Raw genomic sequence first — 21173 nt, forward strand, 5'->3', positions numbered from 1 at the left:
CAGGATAATCAAAACAATCCTGTACAATAAAAGAACTTCTAGAGGCATCACAATCCTTGACCTCAAACTTTACTACAGAGCTACAGTACTGAAAACAGCCTGGTATTGGCATAAGGACAGACAGAAGGACCATTGAAACCAAATAGAAGACCCAGATATTAATCCACACACCTTCGAACACCTGATTTTTGACAAGGAAGCAAAAAATATCAAATGGAAAAAAGAAAGCATATTTAACAAATGGTGCTGGCATAACTAGATATCAACATGTAGAAGAATGAAAATAGACCCATACCTATCACCATGCACAAAACTCAATTCCAAATGGATCAAAGACCTCAACATAAAGCCAGCCACACTGAACCTTATAGAAGAGAAAGTGGGAAGTATACTTGAATGCACAGGTGACCACTTCCTGAATATAACCCCAGCAGCACAGATATTGAGAGAAACAATTACTAAATGGGACCTCTTAAAACTGAAAAGCTTCTGTAAAGCAAAGGACACGGTTAACAAGACAAAATGACAGCCTATATAGAGTGGGAAAAGATCTTTACTAACCCCACATCAGATAGAAGTCTGATCTCCAAAATAGACAAAAAACTCAAGAAATTGGTCACCAAAAGAACAAATAACCCAATTTTAAAAATGGGGTACATACCTAAACAGAGAACTCTCAACAGAGGAATCTAAAATGGTTGAAAGACACTTAAGGAAATGTTCAATATCCTTAGTCATCAGAGAAATGCAAATCAAAACAACTCTGAGATTCCATCTTACACCTGTAAGAATGCCCAAGATTAAAAACACTGATGAGAATTTATGCTGGAGAGGATGTGGGGTAAAGGAACACTATTCCATTGCTGGTGGGAATGCAAGATGGTATAGCTGCTTTGGAAATCAATATGGCGATTTGAAACAACCTTCCTCAAGACCCAGTAATACTACTTTTGGGTACATATCCAAAAGATGTTCAATTGTGCCACAAGGACATGTGCTCAACTATGTTCATAGCAGCATTGTTTGTCATAGCCAGAACCTGGGAACAACCTAAATGCCCCTCAACTGAAGAATGGATAAAGAAAATGTGGTACATTTACACAATGGAGTACTACACAGCAGAAAAAAATAATGAAATCTTGAATTTTGCAGAAAAATGGATGGATCTAGAAAACATTATTTTGAGTGAGGTAACCCAGACACAGAAAGACAATGATCACATGTACTCACTCATAGGTGGTTTTTAAACATAAAGCAAAGAAAACCAGCCCACAAATCACAATCCCAGAGAACCTGGACTACATGGAGGACCCTAAGAGAGACATACATAGATCTAGTCTACATGGGAAGTAGAAAAAAGACAAGATCTCCTGAGTAAAATGGGAGCATGGGGACCTTGGGAGGGTTGAGGAGGAGGGGAGAGGCACGGAGGGAGGCAGAGAAAAATGTAGAGCTCAATAAAAATCTATAAAAAAAGGGGGGGGGATGACTGATGTTAAATAGAGGTTGTCAGCAAATAATAAAAATTAAAGGCAAGGTACCGTATTTGATGCATCTAAGATGTTAGTGATTATAAACAGGTTATCTCATATACTCTTAATAATGAAAATCCCACACCATTTCAATTATGATATACTTTTCAAATCTTGAACACATTCAGATTTGAGAAGTGAAAAAGAAAAAAAAGGACTTAAGACTCAAATAACTGGACAAATAAATCACTACATAGATGAATGAATGAAACAAGAAATAACATTCAATCCAAATAGTTGTCTAATTATTCAGTTGGTATGAAAGACCATGTTAAAAATTCCAAAATATACATTTGCTCATGAGAATGTAACTAAAAGAACTGAAGAAGTATCACTGAATCTCTAAAATATAGGCCTTTTGAGTCTGGTGATTACAAATGCATCCTGAAGAAAACAACTAGAACAAACTTTCATGAAAATAACTTCTTCACTTTAGGAACAAAAGAATACCAAAATTAAAACCTTGGAAAACTAACTAGCCAGTTTTAATCAATTTGCTACACAAAAATCAAAAACAAAACACTGAAAAACTGCTGTTACTAAAGAAATTTTGCATAGGGGATATACAATGAAGTACTCAATAGCAAAGATCAGGATCCTTAGCTTAACCTCCAAATGCTTAAACAAGCAAACATATCCACACTTCATGCTCAAGCAAGAAGAGATAAATGTAACGCCTAGGAAATCTGATGAAGAGCATACAGGAACTTTTTTTTTCTATTCCTGCAACTACTATTTAAGCTGAATTTATACTGGAGGATGGAGAGCTGTACCAGTTGGTAAAGTCCCTGTTACATAAGCACATAGGCTTGAATTCTGATCAACAGCCATATAAAAACTGGCCTCAATTGTGCACACCTATTATCCCAGTGCTAGCAGGGCAAACAGGCAAATTCCTGAAGCTCACTGGCTAGACAATGTAGGCAACTGGTGAGCTCCAGGTTTGGTGAAAGACCCTATCTCAAGACAGAGAACAAGCCAGGAAGACAGCAAATATCAACCTCTGGCTTCCACAGGCATGCATGTACACACACACACACACACACACACACACACACACACACACACACACAGTCTGTGTCCTTCTCAAAAGAGCAAAAACAATTAGGATTTGTGAACCAGAACATAAATAAATACACATATAGACAATATTGAAGTGGAAAGACTACAAATCAGTGGTTCCCAGCCTGTGGGTTGAGTTATCCTGCATATCAGGTATTTACATGATTCCTAACAATAGCAAAATTACAGTTATGAAACAGCAACAAATTTATTTTATAATTGGGGTCCCCACAACATGAGGAACTGTATTTAAGGGCTGTAGCATTAGGAAGGCTGAGAACCACTGCTATAGATGCTTGACATTTATGAAAATTTGAATAACAAAGTTGAGTATTCCTTATTTAAACTGCTTGGAACCAAGAGTGTTTCATCTCAAATTTTTTTTCATTTTGTGATGTCTGCATATATAAAATGAGTTATCTTGAGGATGAAATTCAAAGCTAAACATCAAATTCATTTATGTTTCACATATAACTTATAAACAGTCTAAAGTTAATTTTATAAGTATTTCTAGTTTTCATTGTAACCTATTAGATATGGTCAGATATAATTTTTTCCATGGGCAGCTTCATGTTTGGGACCCAAAGGTTTCGGGTTTTGGAGCATTTTCAATCTTGATTTTCATATTAAAGATGCTCAATTTATGTAAATTAGCAGAAAATAGGATTTGACAGTGATAAAAGGTATTAAGACATGACTGGGTGTGGGGGTATAGGCCTATAATTTCGGAAGCCAAGGCAGGAACACAAGTTCAAAGCCAGCCTTGAGTACACACCTGAAGGCTAACTAAGGGACATAAATGCCTATTTCAAAAACAAAACCTAAACAACAAAACCCATCTCAGACTGTACGCAAGACTACTAACGATAAAAGGTTGTATGTGCAAGATGCCAGAGATATATACAAGTCAGGATCATGTGTCATGAGGTCATAAGAGTATGTTACATGTCTAGGCTAAATGAAAAGACAATTTAAACGTTTAGTCTACCAAAGAAAGAAAAAAGTTTAAAGAAAGCTTATAGTTTAAGCTTTTAAAATGTCTATCCAAGTTATGATGGTCAGTTTACTATATGCCAAAAAACTAGAGTATTTTAATTACTAAGAATATCTTTATCTTTAATTGGGTCTGATAAACTACACTCAGATATAGGAACTTTATATTAATAACTTATTAAGACCATGAATTTAACTGATGAAATGCTCAATAGCTTAGAATAAAAATATACTGAATACTATCTTAATAACCATAAAGTCCTTGAATGAAGGCTTATATGAAATCAAGTCATATAGTAATAGAACTTCCTGGAATACTGTGAAAAATAAGTAAAAAGCATTAACTATAACTTTAATACAAATCTGATACACATAAAGGGCCTAATGTTTATAGGATTAAATGAATTAAGTTATTGAAAATGTAAAATACAAAATAAACATCTACCCACAATTTTCACACTGAAAAATATAAACTCAAAACTTTTTTTAAAATACAAAACACTTCACGAATTTGCGTGTCATCCCTGCACATCAGCCATGTTAATCTTCTCTGTATCATTCCACTGTTAGTATATGTTACCAAAGCAAGCACTAAACTCAAACTTCTATTCCAAATAAAGCATAAAGGAATAAAATGCTTCCAGTGGTTTTCCACTGGAAGCCAGCATGACATATTCTTCAGATGTCAAGCAAGCACCACTTATGACCCAATCATTCTGGTCCTAGATATTTACCCAATGAAAAGATACACATGAGAGCATATGTTCATACTTACGTATAAATTCTTTGTAATGACAAAAGAATTGACACGTGTATATGTATTGTAGTCTGCACCCACACACAATACACTCCACAACAAAAGACTAATTATCAATGCATGAAACGAGACTGATGCTGAATAGAGCTGTAAATTAAAGGAATACATACCACAAAAAAAAAAATAAAATACATGTTTACAAATCTGCCCTAACAAAATATTTTAAATTTTTAAACATTCAAAAGATACTAGATTTACTTACTGGTCTTAAGGTCTTATTAATGTCAAACTCATTATCTTAAATACATACTTTTTTTTTTTCACTTTAAGGCAAAAGTGAGCACTTTAATTATAAAGATAAACTAAACTTACCTTTTTATCTTCCTTTACTTTGTGGGCTTTCTTCTTTATCTTCTTTTCATCTACCTCCTGGTCAGATGTGATCGCAGGATTATCAATACCACCTTTCCAAGTTTCAACAGGCGAAAGCAGTGGATCTTCTTCACTTCCTCGATGTCTTCCTTTTCTTTTAGGTTTAGAAGTTGTGAAAGCCTCATCATCACTTGCATCTGAGTGTGTTCTTCTATAGTATGACTTGGCTTTACTAAACAAAGTTTTAGATTTATATTTGTATTTTGAAGGCCTACGTTCCCCATGACCTTTTGAGATTCTATCAGAAAACCCATTTTCTTCATCTCCTTGAGTGTTATTTACAAATGAGTTTCGAATTTTAATAATTCGATTCTGACTATCATCTGGGACAACATAAATCTCATCAGAATAGCCCTTCTGTTTGAAAATTGTGTCAATGGGTTCCGCATAGTTATCTGAAGAGTCCATATCTTCAGGATGTGCCATAGGTACCCGGGAAGTCTGTTTTCTTGGATTTTTACCAATGCCAGCTTCTATTGTTTTTAAAAGGTTTGGATCCAGTTTTTTCACATTTGTTTTAGGTACAACAGGTTTAGGTTTAATAGGTGGAGGCACTTTATGGTTACGTTCATGATCATGACAGTTTGGGGTGCTATGAATCGGATACTCATTTCCTTCCAAATCTAACCTGTATCTGGAACGGTCACTGGGTGTTGGAAGCAATTGTACATCATCCCCAATTGGACTATAAGGAGGTGGTGCTTCTGTGTCATCATCTGAATCAGGGTAGTTGTTATAGGGAAAACAGTCTCTTGGAGATGGGAGAAAAACATCTTCACTTTGATGGGTGGATTCCCTCGTGTTATCAGACAAATAGGAATTTTCTATCATATTTTTTTTCTCTAGAACATCACTGAAAAACAGTGTAAAGACCTCAGTTTGCCGATGATACTGAGATAAAGAATACAATGCTGTAAATTTAGCAGTTATTTCCGTTGCAATGTGTTCTCCTTCAGTCATTAGCTCCTTGATAGCCTCATTTTCAAAAAAATCTGCTTGACTGTCAGTAACTGCCACCAGTTGTACAGGGATGGTATCTTGAACTTCTGAGAGAAAGGCGCGAAGCATTCCCATTGATGCTTTCCGTTTTGCAGAATAAACTAATATATACCCATGAACCAGTTCATCTTTTCTTACTCCAATTGAAGAATGGTATGACAATATTGTGATCTGTATTCGCCTCCTTTTTTCACCAATAATTTTGTCAAGCATTAAGGAATTATTCTGTCCAGCTTGAGCAGCACTGCAAGAATGAGAATCCAGGAAGGGTGAAAGAATGAGATCCACACTAAATGGATCACCACACATGGCACACATGACAATCCTCAAGTCAGCTTCGGACACATCCTTATTGATAGGAACTGGGCTCACCACATCTAAATTGTGTTTAACTGACTCCAATACTCCTCTTAGAGCTTGCTTTACTTGTGATTCATTAAATTTACGAGGATATGTACCAGTAGGTACATCTACAAAAGGACACTGCAATTTGTTGGCCAACTGCTGTCCTTGATGCCTGAGAATTGGTAGATTTTTACTAATGGAGTCCCTCTGATTAGCAAGAATTAATGTAAATGGAAGATTAGCCATATATTTATCTTTTCTGATCTGAGACGCTTCAGTTCTTATTTTTCCAATAAATTCCCCAATAAAACTCAGTGACTCAATGGAATTAAACACACAGAAGCACCCATGTGGTTTAAAGGCTGTAGTCCATAACTGACTCAAAATGTAAGGCGATTTGGCATCAACAGGCCGAAGATCAAGTTCATAAATTTTTCCGTCTAAGGCATACTCATCATCAGTGGATTGAGTCCTTATCTCATTTGCTAGTTCCTGGGCAAGACCATCTTTCCCTAAAATGAAAAGATTAACTTTGTCTATATTGGTACTATCATGATACAAGCGTAGGCGGCCATGATCCAACTGTAGAAGACTACCGGCAAGTAAGTGCTCCACTTTAATGTCTGTACAATATTGGCCACTGAGGCAGGTTTCTTTAGTGGGGTGATACACAAATCCTATATGCTTAAGGAGAAGAGACTCCCTATCAGGTGCGAGTTTCTGTAAAGCTTTATATCTAGGTTCTTCACTTAGAACTGTATGGATTTCACTCATTTTATCTGAACTTGGTGTTGCATTAAGATCTAAATCATAAAAAAGTTCCGAATGTTCAAAAAGCATTTCCTGAAACTCTTCTTTGGCTTTTTCAACTATCTCTCGCTGATGTCTACCATATACTTCTTTGCTATCAGCCTCAGTGATGTATTTGAATGCTTCATCTTCCATAACAAAACACATAACTTCCTCCCATGGTTGCCCAGGTGAAATGAACTGAATTTTTTCTAAAGTCTTCTTGAATTTCTCCTTCATTTCTATTCTTCTTTTCTCTGATATCAGATGTTGTACATGGTTCTGATAGACCTTTTCTGCTTCTAAAGTTTTCAGGAGGTCGAATGGGATCCGTCTATCATTAATTTTGTCTATATGGTCAGTTTCATCCCAAGGTGTTTTTTCTAGCACCACGAAGCATAACTGGAAATCAGCTCTCTTTTCCATTAACTTCAAAGCATCCAACCAATTCAAATGCTCAATCTCTTCTAGATCAGGCAAGAGAGTATTAAAAGCCCTTGGCAAGGTACTTAAATATTCTTCTCTCCTTTTTCTTATATGTTCCTGCTTGAGTTGTTCTATATGCTTTGAGAATGTATTTCTGGCCTTTCTTGTTCCCTCTAAGTTGATATATTCTTCATAATCAGGATGATTTTTTAATTTATTACTAACAGTTTTCCAAGTTGCATGATAATCTCTCACAGTCTGTACAAGTTTTTCAAACTTATCTGTTGCTGTGACAACAAGTTGTCTCTGTGTTTTATAAGCATCCAGATAGGGAATAATTTTAGGTTTGCCACGAGTTTTATCCAACATTTGTACCAACGCAGTGAAACATGTCTCAATGTTGACATTAAACCGTGCTGATGTTTCCACTACAAGGAGGTTCTTTTTATTTGAAGCAAACGCTTGAACTTCTCTAAGATAATGATCCACACATTCATCACATTTAGTTGCTGCTATTATCACAGGCTTTTTGGATTTTGAAAGCTGGACAAAAAGGTTATTCACAAATTTAAGTTGATCATCAAACTTCCTATTACATCCTTGGCTTACATCAATACACAATAAAAATCCATCTACATTGAGCTTCCCTTCAGGCATTTGTTTCTGTTCAAAGTCTTGCTCCAAACCCAGCTGATCGGTGCAAATGTACATTAGTTTTTCTGCTGACTGCAATTTAGAGGCAGCTGCACGTTTTATATATGGTTGTAAATTTGTACTTCGATGAGGCAAGAAAGTCTGGTCATCAATGAACTCTGTCTGTTCAATGACATGGATTTTGCATTCTACTCCATCTTCACCATTCTGTGTTATGTCACCCCAATACAAAAAGTGATCATTGTTTACTACACGGCCTCCAAAGTCAATGGTGCTAAGCACAGAAGTATGCTCTGGATAATATTCATCTGCTTTGGAGCGTACAAATCTATTGCACAGACAAGATTTTCCAACTCCACAGTTACCTTTGTCTTTTTCAGTCCCCGAGAGTCCAACCACACTGACAGTATAGGATGGGGGACGAGGCTCTTTGTTTTTTGCCATCATAACTCTTTTCTCATGTCTCTACATTCAAAAAGGCAACCATATAGACTTTTCATTCTGAAAATAAAACCATTTCAAAATACAGATCCTGAATTTCAGAATTATATTTGGTTCTTTGTAGTTCCTTCATCGCCAAAGAAAGGTCTTGGAGATCATATGGATCATCTTCCTAGAAAGAGAAAAAAAATGAAAATCTTATGTGAGTTTTGTGAGTATAAAGTAAAAATGTGTACTCTACATCATAAAATGAAAAGGCAAGACACAGAAAAGAGCATTACCATAAAAGATATTTTGAAGGTGTAAAAAATTAAAGGATGATAATATTAATTGAAAATCTGAGTTTTATATATGTAATCACACCATTGAACACTGGGCAGTGAAAAGCTTTTTCTCTAAAAGATAAATAAAACTCTTAAATTGAGGCTGAACCAATTTAGGTTTAATTTTAAAGCTTCAGCACACCCTAAATAATCTGACAGTGACGATTTCTGAATCATAAATATGAAAACTTATATTTAAAAAAATCAACTAGGTGGTGCACACCTTTAATCCCAGCACTCGGGAGGCAGAGGCAGGTAGATCTCTGTGAGTTCGAGACCAGCCTGGTCTACAAGAGCTAGTTCCAGGACAGGCTCCAAAACCAGAGAAACCCTGTCTCGAAAAACCAAAATAAATAAATAAATAAACAAACAAACAAACAAACAAACTATCCCAGCACTCGGGAGGCAGAGGCAGACGGATCTCTGTGAGTTCGAGGCCAGCCTGGTCTAGAAGAGCTAGTTCCAGGACAGGAACCAAAAAGCTATGCAGAAACCCTGTCTCGAAATTCCAAAAAAAAAAAAAAAAAAAAAAAAAAATCAACTAGAAATGGGAAATGATATTAGGCAAATAGTTTTCCTTTTCTCAACTCTCATCAGAGTCTTCTTCATTTACTAGCATGTTTAACACAGAAATCTTAGTTTGAGAAATCGTTTGAGAAAGCCAAGTCTAGAAAATAAAAGTGAACTATCATATGAATTCTAATAGCCAGATCAAAATTATCCCCCATTAATTAATCAAAGTAATTTTGGTATTTTTTAAGGGCAAAGAACAAAAATCTTTAATAAACTAAGATCAGAACACTGTTCTTCAACTATGTATGCATTATTTAATTTGATTTTTTTTTCAAAAATGACCAGAAATAATATGTTACTGGGTCAGTCACAAATATAGCTTCTTTATTTCTTCTGAAACTTTACTTATACACAGCTACTCAGTCTCATAACATTTAGTAAACTTATTTTTTACTAAATGAAATTAGTAAATGAGGAAAAAAAATAGTAATAGCCTGAAATGAAATTACATGGTTTGGATCAGTGTTTACACACTTAATCAGTGTTGTTTTTTAATAGTATAGTGAAGGCTCTCATCTTCAAAGTCATCTTAGAAACGTAGGTTTTATATCAAGAAAGTTATGTCCAGAATGTCAATTATCTTTACAGAACTTAATAATAATCCATATATCTCTATCAAAATAAGGCCATTTCCTAGAACTAAGTTTTCTAAAATTTTACTAGGGTAAAATTCATATATTGCATTCTTTTTTCAATAAAGTTTGATATTGTGAAGTGACTTTTTACAAATTAAAAGCTATATAAACAATCTAGAAAAATGAAAATAGGTTTTTAAGAACTCACAATTTAACCTAAAATATTTTTAGGGACTAGAAGACTACTAACTGGAGCTTGGGTAAAGTGTGAGGAGAGAGAAAAATGAAAAGAAGATGGTTTATTATGGGTATTGAGGTACAGTTGGATAGTAGAAATAACTTCTAATGTTCTACACCACAGCAGAATAATCAGAATTGACAAAAATTACATATTTTAAAATAGCTAATATAGAGGTGTGATGGCTAATTTTGGCTGTTGACATTTCGGGGGAAAAAGGAACCTCAATAGAGAAACTGTATCCATTAGACTGGGCTGTGGCTGTACCTGTGGGTCACTTTAATTGACACAGAAGAGCCTTACCTACTGTGGGCAGGTGGCATGCACTGTATAAGGCAGCTGAGCAAGCCAGGGGAAATAAACCACTATTGTGCTTTCTTTCCTCCACAGTTCCTGCCCTGACTTCCCTCAATAATCGACTGTAACCTGAACATCAGATAAACCCTTTCTTCATCAAGCTTGTTTGGTCAGTGTTTTATCATGGTAACAGAGAAGCAAGCTGGAGCAGAATCGTTACAGGAAAGTGGGGTATTGTAATGAACCTGACCATGTTGTTTTGGGGGAGGACTGGAGCTCATTTGGAAGCTTTTGGCTCAGAGCTTAATGAACTGTTGCTGGAGCTTAGAGATGAGAATGTGGATAGAAATGCAGATGAAGACCCGGCTTGTGAAGTTTCAGAGGAAGTCCGAGTCTCTCAAAGACTCTACAGCTGTTCCTGTGACATTTTAATTAAGAATCTATCTAAGTAAAATCTTTGCTTTACTGGGACAATCAATGCTGGTTAGCTAGTACTGAAAAATTAGCTATGATCAGTAAGAGACCAGCACTACTGAGGTGAAATCTGGGTAGTAGTTCTTCAGGGTCAGCACACAGTTGGTGGTGGGGTTAGAAACTATCTCAAGGTGAAAGCGGAACTTGGCAATGTGTAAGTCTTCCATAAGGTACTGGTTTTGAAGGCATGAAGATATCACAGAGACCATCTAAGGCCTGGCACTATATGGAAAGGTCAAAGGGTCCCTGAAGAGAGAGGCTATGGGTGAAAGTTCAGCCTCAGCAGCTGTAGCAAATCCAGGACTGAAAGAGTCATGGACAACAGCTGTGGTTTGACCCTCTAGAAAGCCAAGAGAGGTCACTGCAGTGGAGATTCTAGTATATTGGAGACACCAGGACCACAAGATGACTACCAAGGACGGTGTCAGGTGCAAATGAACATGGTCTGACACAAGGAGAAAAGCTGCATGGGCTGCAAATGGTGGAGTCAAGTTGTGGCATTATCCAAGCCCTTTACAGCCCAGAATATCATGAGTGAATGAATCCCAGATGTTATGAGAAGACATAGAGCTTTTGTTGGACTTTGGTTTTGTTTTATTTCATTATGCTGTGCTCAGGTTCTTCTTTCCTCTTAAAATAAACTACATTATTTATTTTAGATTTTACAGGAACCCACTATTAAAGAGACTCTGAACTTTTAAAGAAAATCTGGACTTTAAAAAGTGTTGAAAATTTAAAGACTGAGACTTTTAAAAGCTGGATTGTGTTTTATATTGTGATATTAATATTAGAACTAGCTACAGAAAGCAAGGAAAAGAAAGGTTTCACAGTGATGTGTTTGTGTGTCAAGTTGACAAGGGGTTAAACTTGTGATGGCCAATCTTGGTTGCTAGCCTGATATGCCTAAGAAAGACCCGCAACTAAGGAACTGCCTCCCTTAGACGACCAATCATCATGAACTGTATTAGTTCATGATCATTTCACCAGCCAGGGAAAATAACCCTGTAAGTTTTCCTCCATGGTTCTTGCCTCTGCTCCCTCCTGAATTTAATGCTCTGATTTCCTCAATGATCGACTGTGATTGGAATGTGTAAGTCATATAAATCCTTTTTTTTCCCTCAAGTTGGTTTTGGTCCACATTTTATAACAGTATCAAACAGCAAACCAATACAAGACATTCTGAATGTCTCAATACCAAAAAAAAAAAAAAAAAAAAACCAAAAACAAAAAAACTTAAGGTGGTAGAGATATGCCAATTACCCTGATCCAATCATACTGTATTCCACATACACAATTACTGTCAATTAAGACACATAAATCTATAAACAATCTTTAAATAAACTTTTATCCTTTTTCATAAAATTGTTGCACTTAATAATTGTTTTATCTGACTGGTCCTATCTTTAAAACACACATATAACTTAGCAGTTTCTGATACCTTTACCAAAATAACCCAGATTCTATTCATCATCATGTTTGGTAAACGATTCTACTTTCATTTCTTTGCATAATTTCTGCTTCCTTTCTCTGGTCTATTAATATCAAAGCAGCCAGGTTCTTGTTAAAATACAACCCAGAGCCTTCTGTTCAGAACTTTCCAGTACTTCTAAAAGGAAGAGCCAAGTCCTTAACGTTCTACTACTCACTCTCTGCCTTCTACAGTGTTCTCCTATCTCTGAGCTACTCTAATAACACTTTCCCAAATTCTCATTCTGCTTCAGTCACACTGATGCACACACACACAACATGCTTAGCACATGCCTGCCTTTGCACTTGCACTAGTATTTCCAAAACTACTATATAACATAATTATTGTATGTCATTAACTCTGCCCTTCTCCCATTTCACTCCAGATTTAACTAAAGAGCCTAAAAGGCACAAATCTATGTTCACTGCACTAGTATAGCCCACAAGTCTAAAAGTACTCACACAACAGATTCACAGATCTTAATAGTTAGATGAAAACTTTTCAAAAAATGAAGGTATTTGAAACAAATGATGATGCATAACAATGTACTTGGCCAGAATAAGTATATAGTTTTAGAATACTTAAAGCTAATTTTAAAAAGAGACAGGGGCTAGAGAGATGGCTCAGCAGTTAAGAATACTTGCTGCTCTTGTAGAGGACCTAGGTTCCACTGCCAGTATCCACATGACAGCTTACAAGCACCCAGCACTGCAATTGCAGGAGTCCCGACATCCTCTCCTTCCTCCACAGGCACTGCAGCACATGATGCACATTTGTGCACGCAGGCAAACCACTCACACACATAAAATGAAAGCTAAATTTAAAAATCTAAAAATAAGAAATATAATCCTGAATATAACTAATTTTAAATAAGTCTTTTTAAAAGTCACAGTATTTATTATAAGAAATTACATATCTAAGATCTGATTATACAGAAATAACTTTATAATTACTTAATAATTCAATCTTAAATATCCCAATGTAACTAAACAGTCACAAAGATAGACCTAACACAAAGATCCATAAGCTAAGGCAAACTTGTCCTTATGTGTTCCATAAGCTAAGGCAAACTTGTCCAGAAAAACTTTTTTAAAAAAAGCTCACTCCAAAACCACAGAGAAACCCTGTCTCGAAAAACAAAAACAAACAAACAAAAAAGTTCATACTAAAAAATTAGTGTAAACTTGATACATTTACTTCTATTAAAGTTGCTGGTTCTTATTGACAAATTTATCAATGTTGCAAAATGTTGCAAAAATAAGATACCTAAGTAATTCAACAATATAGTACTCTAATAAAAAAAAACCACTCATGTATTATTATATTTTACCTTTGAAGCAAGATTTCTGCCACAAAAGCACAACTTTAGATGTAATGTAGCTGGGAGAAGTCAACTCAATGAACTGGTCTTTAGATAAGACTACACGCAAATGAGTGAAAAGAACCTTTCAAAGCTTTCAACAAGTGACGAACCCGCAAATCATGGAACTTCCTGTTTCTACCCAATCTCCAGGATCAGTATACATAACTCTAAAGCCATCTTAAAATCCTGAAGTCACAATTGCTGGCACAATTAACAGAAATCCATATACTGCTATAAGCCTCTAAAATCTAATAGTATTCTAATCTAAAATGTCCAGCATCTTTCTAAGGCCTATAGTTCGATCACAAACATATACTATGGTTTCCTAAGTGCTACTCAACACAAGTAATTCTACTTTTATCCATTTCTATCTTTTGACATTTGCAATTACTGTTTGGGGAGGGAAGGAGGTTTCACCGATGAAAGCAACTGTAAACCAGGTAAACTAATCCCAAACAAAGTAACTGCAGACCTTATTACTTAATCTACATCTTTCTCTGATAACATGTTTTCCTTTGCCTTTATAAGGAAGTTATTCCAAATTTATACTAATCTAATTCCTTATTCTATAGGGGAAATAAAAGCATGTAAGGCCATCACATTTTTGTCACTCTCAGAGAACAATCTGTACTGCCTTATGTTTAGCCTCTATCTGCTTAAGCTTATGCCAGAGACTGTGACGGTCCAAAGGCACTATAAGAAAGCCTACTAAAGCCAGTACTATGAATATGCTCACCCCTCTTTGAAACACTAAAAGTGAGAGAAGGGAATTGTTCTACTCTCTGTATTTGTAATGCCTCACAGAAGAGGACCCATCATTTGAATTATGTGAATGATTGTAAGCAAGGCTCCTCAATGTTTTAGACTTACATTCATTGTGTATGTGTGTGGGCATATAAGCTATTGGTGTTGTGTATAGATCAGAGTCAGTTCTCTCCTTCCACATGGGTCCTGGGGATCAAACTCAGATTGCCAGGTTTAAAAACAAGCACCTTTATAAACACTAAGGCATCTCCAGTGGTCGTAGTTTTCATAGTTTTCTTAAAAGATGGGAATACTTGATGATGGGAATAGTAGCAAAGCCAAATAATCATAGGAAGGGGTATAGAATTTAAAAACATAGGACATTTTTTAAAAGGTGTCAAGAGGCTAAAAGACATTTTCTGCACTATATAGAATCTTGCTGTTCAAGGTGACCCAATGTCTATAACTCCATCATTTGGGAAGCTGAAGCAGAAGGCACATCTAGTCTTGTCTACATTGTAAGTTTTAGAACAGCCTGGACTAAAAGAGCCTGCCTCAGTAAGTCTAATAAACAAGCACAGTGATATGTACCTGTAATCACAACACAATCACCGAAAGCAAAGGCAGGAGGATCAGAAATTCAAGGTCATCCATGGCTAACTAGTAACTTGGAAGCCAGCCTGGGATACAAAAAACTTTGTCTTAAAAATAAAAAAACAAAAACACTCCATACCACCAGCAACAACCACCCTCCATCTTTATAGTATTATAGTTAAGGAGATAAAAGCAATCTGATATCAAGGAGTTGAAAATGCAGTATGAATTCAAATAAATGAAAGATCAGTTATAAGCTATTATAATAAGCCAAGGTTTGGGGAATATTTTTCCATAACTGGTTAGGCACTAAATAGGTTTTGCATACTGTCTAGTGTCTGTCCTACTACTTGATTTGAGAACAAAATGATCTTGATATAATAAAACTTCACACACAGATGCAGAATTGTACATAATTTTAATATACTCTATTACTATTATTATTATTATTATTATTATTATTTTGACAGCTATTTCACAATGTAAAAAGGCATTATAGAGAAATAAATAGGCTAGATTTGACCCAAAGGCCAAAGTTTACAAACCTTAGATGAATTTTTTATTTGTATTTTACATGTTTAAGTATTTTGCCTGTATGTATACATATGCACCACTTGTGTACCCAGTGCATAAAGAAGCCAAAAGAGGGTGCCAGGCCAAATGTAAGCACACGTGTGTGATGGGAATCAAACCCGGGTCCTCTGCAAGAATAGCCAGAACTCTTAGCTACTGAGCCACTTCTCTGACCCTGAGATGAAGAATTTTTGTAAACAGAAAAGATTTAAATAGTAAGATTTGATGGGGTTTGATTTTCAAAGAGAAGCATTTCAGATGTGTGATTAATGTAGAGTGAACTGAGCACAGCAACCATACAGGAAAGTAGAGAAATATGGTTTGATAGACAATACGCTTAAAATATATCCTTAAAAGGGGCAAACAGGAGGTAGACCTTGTAAAAGGAAACAGAAGAGTCTAAAAGTAGAATACAAGACTGAATCTGATGGGTTACAAGGCCCACAAAATAGATAAACTGCATACTTTAGCACCTGAACAATCTCAGCAGAATTGAAAAGAACAATGCTAGAGAACCTCGTGACTGGTACTAGACACATGAAGTAAATGAGTCAATGTTTCTCAATGAAACGCTAATCAGTTTCAGCAACAGATGGTGATAACACCTGAGTTTCAGGTGTCGTCTCCAAAAACACGGAACTTGGGAATGAAATGAGGGAAGGGCAAGATGACTAACAAGACCATAAAAGTTCAGAAAATTCTAAGACCATCTGGGTACTCCTAGAAATATCTGACGAATCCCATACATCATCAGTCATTTCCTTAAACAGTCAACAGCCAAAGAAGTGTCACCTTGGCTTTGAAAAGGTAAACATAGAAATAACAAGCAAAGAATATTTAGTCAGTAAGGTGTATAACCAACAAGAAAAAAAAATGGACCAACTATACCAAACTGAAAGCCAAGAACTGTGGTCCATCTCCCCAGTGCTATTTGATGTCAAATTCAGTGAGAATAAATGGTTTATTTCTCCATGACCTTTTTATTACTCTTATGCTTGCATTTTCTCCCAATATTTTAATTTTCTCATGATGCTCTTAAACTTTCACCTTGCATTATTCTCTTCTCATCTGCCAATCTGGCCTGCTTTTCCTGCATTCTTTTGGTCTAGTCATTACTACTTCAATTCCCCACCCCCCACTATCCTAACTATATACTACTTTCAGATAGCATCTCTTTTGTAGAAATTTCTTTATACTACATTGTATGCAGTTTTTTAAGTCTTACTTATTTGATGTGTATGAATCGCCCACTAAGGCCATCAAAGGTCATTTCATTAGATTTCCCTGGAACTGGAGGTACAGATAGTTGCTAGCTACCATACGAATGCTGGGACTAGAATCTGGATCCTCCAGAAGAGCAGCAAGTGCTCTTACTGCTGAGCCTAATCTCCAAGCCTTTATAGCAAATTTTAAATTAGTAATGTACTATCCTGTTGTCAAACTCACCTGTTCTGTATTGGACTCACATTTAACTATTTTTATATTGTTCCATGTCTCAAATTCTTTCTCTCACATAAAACTGTAAGTTCTGGGGTGGAGACAGACTCAGCAGTTAAGAAGCAGGTACTGCTCTTGCAGAGGCCGAAGCTCACCAGTAATCTAGCTCCAGGAGAGCTGATGCCCTCTTCTGGCTTCCAAGAGCATCTGCATGCACATGTGCATATACAAATCAACAGGTGGGAGAGGGGACTTCAAAATTAAAAATAAATAAACTCTAAGGAGTTAAGACTATACTCCAAACACACTTACTTTCTTGTATTGCTCACAGTGCCAGAGGCTCAATAAATGTGCTAAGGTTTAACAAGATTAATCTGAAGTTATGAAAAAAACTAATGTTTGACAGTAACTCTGTATGATAAAAAAAAAAGCTTGAGAAAAACCTAAGTGACAAATTTTACCCATGTTTTAACCATGAAATAAAAGTTACATATAACTTTTCCTAATACTTCTAGTTCTAAGGGTAAGATAAAGTTGTTATTTTACTGAACAGCCTTGTGGAGAGTCAGCTTCCAGTACACGGAGAGGGTAAAAAGAACTCAAAATGTTTTCTTCTGTGAAGAATTCCCGAAGAGACAATGAGGGAAAGAGTTGTTCTCTTTTCTATACCTTGGGTACTTTATCTACTTAGCCCTTTACAGTTATTACTTCTTAACGAAAGTCTGAACTACCCTAACCTCTAGCTCATCATTTTATCCCCATGGCAAAGTAAGTGCTAAATATAAATAATCAAATTAATAAACAACAGATCAGAGGTTTTAACACTTAATGTAAACTAACTTTCATGTGCTAAATACAGAAAATGCCTTAGTTTGGGGAGGGAGACTTGTCAGAGGAAGTCTCAAGGCATCCAGGGGAAGGTATGAAACTCAAAGAACGTATTTCAAATTCTTATGTCTGGTTTTTAAAAATTCTTTAACCTTTCATTCTAGTTTGTTTGCAGTTCTAGGGAAGGTACCAAGGGCGGTGTACATACTTGCTGCATAAGTGCTCTACACCAACCCAACACACTCTAATATTGTCCCCCAGTTTGATAAAATCAACAAAGCCTTGCTCATTACACAAACTACCAAATGGATGACATATGACTTTATTAAAATTTCTTCACTATTCTTTTAGACACATTTCTTTCTTGTACTTAAAGAATATTACAAACACGAAACAACACTATAGAATGCTTCTTGAGTCAATTAACCACAGTGCCTTCTTGATTTGCAAAGAAAAAAACTATATATCCAAATAAACAATTGGAAAAGTTTAGTATAGTATTCATGAAACACACTTTTGTTCAATTAACAAAAAGTTAACTCCTAAGGTAGAGTAAGAGTGACTGCCTAGTATGCTCAAGGGCTTGGGTTGAATTCCCAGCTGTGTGTGTGTGTGGGGGGGGGGGGACCTAAGTTGAATCATATCCAATATCACCCAAAAAGGAAACACAGCATTTCATAGAAAACCTTAACTTTCAAGGTAAAAATTATTGTCAAAAAAAAAAAATGTGTGTTACACCTACCATTCTAAAAAAGGAGATGGGTCTCCAAAACAGTCAAGGTAAAATACCATGTAAGAAAACTAAGATATTGCGATACTGAACTGATTTTCACAGGGGCTGGAGATGTAGCTCTGTGTTCAAGGTCCTGGTTTCAAAGTCTAACAGCGTAAGAAGAAAATATCTAACTGCCAAAATACTTTAAATATACATAATTGCGTGGCAGTATTTTTCTATCCACATGTACCCAAGCCCACTCCTGACGCTCTTAATAATGAATATACAAAGAATGGTAAAGGCGTGCTGACCTGGATTAAAGAATGTAGCCTAAAGAGGACAACCAAATCAATAGTTATCTAATTACCAATACTATTGGATTCTGCTTTAAGTCAATCAGATCAATTTCTTGAAGCTAAAAAGCACATAGATCTCTAGCCTTTCAATCCACAATTTATAGAAACTTCTCTAATGCCTTAACAAATTTTTGTGACCCACACTTTGAACTTCCTTCCTCTGCTCTACCTTTTATAGACTGGACAAATATGGATCGATTACAAAAGATAAAAGAGCACAAAATGAGAAATTTAAAATTAAAGCAAAATTTCTCTGGAAGCTGCAGGTTCCCTATAATATTAATCCCAGTATGTAAAAATACTGGAGAGGGAGTACCATGCAGCAAAACTGGAACTGACAGTAAAACATTTCCGAACTCATTTTACTGAAGTCTGTATTGAAACCAAAATATTTTTCGGGAACAATTCCATCTGGATGCAATGGTTTCCGGAAGAATCGTTTTAAATGGTAATTGAGAGAATTCGTCCATGGGTCTCCTCGATGCAGGCAAATATCTCCTAACATCCTGTTCAAACTGGGTGTGGGTTTTAGATTTAAGCAGACTGGACAATGACCGGCCCCCAACACCTGCACAAGGGCAACAAGCACAAAGACCAACCGAGGGGCACTCCACTGCCTCAGGCCTGAACATCTGGGAAAGTGCCCTTGCTTTCCACCTTCACAAAAGAAAAAGGAGACTCATAACATTTAAGTTTAGAAAGGCTTGCAAAAATCCTCTCGTCTCACTATTTTGGTTTTGACTTAGTATATTTCACTTCTCTTTAACTAAGCGCTGGCCCAAACTGGACTTCCATCATATGGGAAAAGTATGTACGCGTCTCCCCTGCAACTTCCTTGGCATTTTATCAGCCGCCCTAGTAGTTCGCCCTTACTTTCCAGCACCCTTTAGCCTCGGCTCCACACACAGTTTGCACCTCACTTGCATTTCCAATAACGCTGGAGAGGGAGGGAGGGTGTGAGCGGGTGTATTTCTGAGTGGATAAGTGCACGCGCGCTCCCGAGCCGCTCCCCGCCCCCACCCCGATACTTTTCTTTGCTGGGAACCGAGGGAAATTTTTTAGAGGTTATTCCCGCGAAGAGAAACTCGGGATCACAAGCCCCAGCCCAGGAGCGGCCAAAACGACGGGGAAGGAGTCCTGTGTTTGGGTGGCGCAGTACAACTTCTCACTCCCCCCACCCCCCACCCCAGCCCGAGCCTTAGCAGACGGGAATGTGGTCGAGGACCTAGGGAGGAGCCGAGCAGATAAGGAGGAAAAAAGTGAAAGGGCCGATCCGGGGTGCAGGCAGGCAGGCAGGCAGGCGGTTAAGTTTGCAGGGCGAGATCGGGTTTCCGCGGCTCGGCGCCCCCCGCGCTCCCCCGCCTTCCCAGGTGGAACTCGTTAACCGCGGCCGCCCAGCCAGCCGACCCCGCCACCTTCCTTCCCCGCGCCCCTCTGGGCCCCCGGACAAGTGAAGGTGGCGCGGGGCGCGGACGCCTGGCGGGGCCGGCGCGAGCTCGGCGAGCAGCAGCAGCAGCAGCAGCAGCAGCAGCAGCAGCAGGCCTCCGCCGACCCCGGCCCGGTCACCTGTGGAGAAAGCGGCCCCTCTCCGGCCTCTCTGCCCTTCAGCCGGCCGGCGAAGACCCGGCCGCCCGGCCCCAGCCCCTTGAACTGGTTACAACCGGCGGCGGCGGCGGCGGCGGGCGGGAGAGCGAGGGTCCCCGGCGGCAGGGGAGCGGCAGGCCCCGCGCAGCCGGCTCTCCAGGTCCTACCTAACAACGCCGGTCTCCTCCGTCGCCTCCTCAACGGCAGCGGCCCCGGCGGTGGCGGCGGCAGCGACATTCCTGGGGAGCGCTCCCGCAGCCGCCGCCTCCTCCACTCTCGGCTCGCCTCTCGCTGCCCGCGCGCTCCCCCCGCCCTCGCCGACACACACGCCCCGAAAGCCAGAGCCCCGCGGCTCGCGCTGCCTGGTAACCCGCCCGCCCTCCCGCCGGCGGCGGCGGCAGCAGCGGTGGCGGTCCCGACCCTCCCCCCTTTCCCCGCGCCCGCCGTCGCGCTGGGCTCAGTAATGGCGGCCACTCGGGCTCCTCGCGCTGACGGATCTCTCCCTCTCTCCCCGAACTTTACCTCAGCATCTCTCCCGGGCGCGCACCGCCGGAACGCACGCACGCACGCGCACGCGCGCGGCCGCGGAGCCACACACACC

At 38.2% G+C, this 21173-nt stretch overlaps 1 protein-coding gene and 1 non-coding gene across 3 annotated transcripts in view; both read right to left on the reverse strand.

Annotated features, from left to right (window-relative positions):
• Window positions 1-21161, reverse strand: part of Arhgap5 (Rho GTPase activating protein 5) — a 68282-nt gene extending 47121 nt beyond the window's left edge. The window contains exons 1-2 of one of the 2 annotated variants that reach the window (XM_005343740.1): window positions 21095-21161; window positions 4717-8602 (exon numbers count right to left, since the gene is read on the reverse strand). In XM_005343740.1, the coding sequence (XP_005343797.1) occupies window positions 4717-8436 (3720 nt within the window). In that variant the 5' untranslated portion in view covers window positions 8437-8602; window positions 21095-21161. Of the gene's footprint in view, window positions 1-4716; window positions 8603-20739; window positions 20841-21094 lie in introns of those variants that run through there. The other variant, XM_005343741.2, reaches the window with a different exon arrangement.
• LOC113457042 lies at window positions 4075-4176 on the reverse strand. Its single transcript, XR_003377700.1, has one exon. It is a non-coding gene; the product is annotated as a U6 spliceosomal RNA (small nuclear RNA).
• Window positions 21162-21173: the final 12 nt, after the last annotated feature.

The sequence above is a fragment of the Microtus ochrogaster genome, chromosome 1 (assembly GCF_000317375.1).
Source record: "Microtus ochrogaster isolate Prairie Vole_2 chromosome 1, MicOch1.0, whole genome shotgun sequence".
Lineage (NCBI taxonomy): Eukaryota > Metazoa > Chordata > Mammalia > Rodentia > Cricetidae > Microtus > Microtus ochrogaster.